Here is a 4,083-nt window from a genome sequence, read left to right as displayed (position 1 = left end):
CCGGTGGGAATGTAAAATGAATGGCACAGCAGCTGTGAAAAATTTTGGCGGTTCATCAGTGAGTTAAACATAATACATGACCCAGCAATTTCACTCCTAGGTATACACACAAGAGAACTGAAAACGTGTATTCTAACAAAAACTTGTACCCAAATGTTCACAGAAGCACTACTCAGAACAGCCACAAAGCCGATGTAACAAAAATGTTCCTCAACTTAACTCAAGTTAAGTGATGGACGTGTTAACTACCTTGATCTTGGTAATCATTCCACCATGTTTATCAAATCATCACGTTGTAAACTTTAAAACACAGGTTAATTTTATTTGTTAATTATTTGTCAATAAAGTTGGGAGGGAAATCTTTTAAGGTCATCAACTGATGAATAAATATGATATATCCAAACAAAGGAATATTATTCAGCCACAAAAAGGAATAACTTAGTAGCACATGCTACAACATGGAAGACCTGGAAAACATTATGCTACCTGAAAACCACACACAAAACGGCCACACACAGTATGATTCCATTTATATGGAATATCTAGAATAGAGACACCTATAAAGAGAGAAAGTTCAGTGGTTGCCAGGGGGTGGCATGAAGGGGAAATGGGAAGTGACTGTTTAAAGAATATAGAGTCTTCTTTTTAAGGTAACAGAAAAAGCTCTGGGGGCACCTGGCTGGGGCTCGGGAGGTAGAGACCTGACTCTTACTCTCAGGGGTTTTGAGTTCAAACCCCACACTGACAGTAGAGCCTACTTGAAAAAAAATAAAAATTAAAAAAAAGGCGGCGGGGGGAGTGCCTGGGTGGCTCTTTCAGTTAAGCCTCCCTTTGGTTCAGGAACTAGACACTGGCGACGGCTGTACAACTTGTAAAGGTTTTCTATACCACTTAATTGTATACTATTTTTTTTAATGTTTACTTATTTTTGGAAAACACGGAGAGCGCACATACAGGGAGGGGGTGGGGGGAAGGGGCAGAGGGAAAAACAGATTCTGATGAGGGCTCTTGCTTAACTGCAGAGGGCTCGAAATCACAAACCATGAGATCATGATGCGAGCCTAACGCTTAATCGACTGAGCTACCCAGGCACCTCTGTATGCTTTAAAAGAATACATTTTCTTGTCTTTTGCACACTTCTTAAAATGAAATACTGACACATGGTACAACGTGATGACCCCTGAAAACATTACACTAAGTGAATGGAGTCAGTCACAAAAGTCCGCATATTTTGTGGTTCTATTTACAGGAAGTGTCCAAGATAGGCAAATTTAGAGGCAGAAAAGTTGATCGTGGCCACTTGGAGCCTGGGTGGTGGTATACAGAGGACTGAGTTGCCAATATAACGGCTAAAGGGCAGGGGAGGAGTGTGTGTGCAAAATGTTCTAAAATCGGATGGTGGGGATTGCTGAACAACTCTGTGAACATAAACAAAAAACACTGGATAGTACATTTTAAATAGGTGAATCATACAATATGTGAATTATATCTCATTGCTTTAAAATAAAAAAAAACACCTGCTTGGATATAAACCTTGTGATTGCAACTTAAAATTTTTTTTTAATATTTATTTTTTGAGACAGAGAGAGAGAGTGAGAGAACGAATGAGTAGGAGAGGGGCAGAGAGAGAAGCAGACAATCAGAAGCAGCCTCCAGACTCGGAGCTGTCAGCAGAGTCCGGTGTGGGGCTCGAACTCTCAAACTGTGAGATCATGCCCTAAGCCCAAGTCGGACGCTTAACCGACTGACCCACCCAGGCGACCCACAACTTAAAACTCTTATGATATTCCTCTTATAAAAATCCCAGGCAAGTTCTACTCCCTTACTTGCATTAAAATCAGAATTCTAAGAGTAAAAGAGTATTTTTTTTTTTTTTTTGGCTTCTCTGAAACTTAATTATGTTGGGAAACTGAAGCTTAATTTCTATTATAACAGACTGTCAATCCAGTACTTACTGTTGGAGTCAGACATGCCCTTCTTGTAAACCAGACGCCCAGAACTTGGAATTATTCATTAGCTTTATGGAAGCTCCCTAACCTGAATCACTTCTCAATTTAGACCTAAATTCCAAAGTGAGACCTTGACTTCCATTCCTTCCGGTCCCGCCGCTTAAAAACTCCAGAAAGCCTTTACTAAATGCCTGCTGAAGTAAAGCTACTGAGCATGCCCGGTTTGGCCAACTCAATTCAACAACATTCCAGAACAAAAACTATAGTTCCCGCGTTAAAAGGTGGAAAAACAGAAGAGACAGGAACAATGCCTGAGCATTCGAACTAAAAGGAAAGGCAAGATTCAAGGGCTAGACAGAAGTGAAGGACAGAACTCACACCGCTCAAACTTCGTACTTGGTAAAGCGGTGCAGTGGAAAAGACCCCCCAAAAAAGGGGAGGGGAAGAAGCTAAAACAGATTAACGAAAGAGCGTAGGTCAGCTGGGGGTGAAGGTACAGATGACGTAGTCTACCCATACGTTTTTCTAAACCATCCCTATCCAAAACTAATACTAAGATGACCAAGCCTTAACGTCAACTGTAATAAAAGATATACTGCGATGAAACTCACTTCCAAGAAGTTCCCTTTCTACAATGGAAAGAGCCGAGCTGTGACCAAGATACAACAACCGACAACGTTTGCTAAGCTCTCAGCTCCTGCCTTCAACCATTTCCACCGCCATCTTCTAGATAAGCACCCAGAACCCTTCCTAAAGGGCTCACAGCAGCATCACCTCCGTGCAAAGCCCGGGAAGGCTGCGTTACTCAGGTCGCCCAGACGGCGTTAAGAAGGAAGCCTCCACCTTGGTCCTCTCCGCGCCTGCTAGATGCACGCAGCTGGCTGCTGTTCTTTCCCCCAATATGACCCCCGGCCCCCGGCCCGGTTTTCCAAAGTTCGAGCCGGGGGTGCAAGGCCCAGTGCGCGGGCCTCACCTGCACACGCCGCGGATGCAGGGCTCCAGCCAGATGCGGTAGGCGGTCTCGATATGCTCCTGCGACACCTCCTCGGGCCGCACCGTCTCCGCCCAGCGCCAGGCCGCCTTCTCCAGCTGCAGCCGCGGGGCCATGGCCTTGGCCCGAAGAGCGCCTCCCGAGCCGAGCCGTCGCTGCTGTTGCTGCTGCCGCTGCCGCCGCCCAAATGGGCTCCGCCACCTGCCAGCAATGGGGACCAGGCGATCCCTCAGCCAGCTGGCCAGTCAATCACCTGTGCGCGCCACTGCCGCCGCGCCCGCCAGCCCGCGCCCGACCCGCACGACTCGCCGCAAAGCGCCGCCGCGGACACCCGACACCACCCGCGCCCGCAGACGTTGGAGGTATACTCCCCGCCGCGGTGGGCGCATGCGCGTTCCCAGCAGTCTTTGCGCCTCCCCGCGCCTCTAGCCAGAAAGGGAAGCTGCCTGTTCGAGGTTCCCTTTCCTCACCGGCGCTGCTGGGGAAGCAGCGTCTGAGCACCTGTCCAGGGTAGCGTCCTGCGTACCACTACCCCAACAAGCTGGCGCCTCGAGGGAAAAGGCTGCCTATTCTTGGCCTCTGGCACTTCCCCTTAACCTTGATGGAATCACGCGAGAAGCTACTCAACGCACATCATAGGGCCGCTAAACTCCAGGGTAGGACCTGAAACCGGGTCACCAAAAAACGGCAGTCGGCTCTCTAGAGGATGATTAAACTTGAGCCTGGACCGGTTCCGACTCCTTTCCCGAGCCCTCCTGTCGTCACGGACGTTCTGGGCCTTTCCTGAAGTAGAACGGGACTACGTGTCCCGGCGCGCATAGCGTTCTGTCACTTATTGGATGCGAGGCATGCTGGGATTTGTAGTCCTTGAGGTGGAGGGGGGCTTGGGGTGAGGGTTCCCGGGTGGGGTTTCTCTGGCTGGGAGGGTCTTCTGGCAGCTGGCTGACCCTCCTGACTGCTGTTCTCTCTTGTAGACGACTTCTTAGTCCTTTCCTGAGGCTCTTCTCTAGTTCCCGGGCTTAAAAATATTTCCTTTTTTTTTTTTGGATCTGAAGGATCTGAAGAGTAGCCTTATCAAAATGTTTTGCAAACTGTAAAGGGCACTGCTGGAGGGAAGGCTTTGAGGACTTTACATTTGAATGA

The 4,083-nt window shown here is 48.2% G+C and overlaps 1 protein-coding gene across 5 annotated transcripts in view; it reads right to left on the bottom strand.

The window, feature by feature from the left end:
- The window catches only part of USP48 (ubiquitin specific peptidase 48), an 87,446-nt gene extending 83,814 nt beyond the window's left edge, over window positions 1–3,632 (bottom strand). For 3 of the 5 annotated variants that reach the window (XM_077775633.1, XM_077775636.1, XM_077775637.1), the window contains exons 1-2: window positions 3,573–3,627; window positions 2,923–3,141 (exon numbers count right to left, since the gene is read on the bottom strand). In XM_077775633.1, the coding sequence (XP_077631759.1) occupies window positions 2,923–3,141; window positions 3,573–3,577 (224 nt within the window). In that variant the 5' untranslated portion in view covers window positions 3,578–3,627. Of the gene's footprint in view, window positions 1–2,922; window positions 3,142–3,572 lie in introns of all 5 variants that reach the window. The other 2 variants (XM_077775635.1, XM_077775634.1) reach the window with 2 other exon arrangements.
- Window positions 3,633–4,083: the final 451 nt, after the last annotated feature.

This window comes from Crocuta crocuta, unplaced genomic scaffold (genome assembly GCF_008692635.1).
Source record: "Crocuta crocuta isolate KB4526 unplaced genomic scaffold, BGI_CrCroc_1.0 scaffold127, whole genome shotgun sequence".
NCBI classification, from domain to species: Eukaryota; Metazoa; Chordata; class Mammalia; order Carnivora; family Hyaenidae; genus Crocuta; species Crocuta crocuta.
This window is presented reverse-complemented; position numbering and strand designations above follow the sequence as displayed.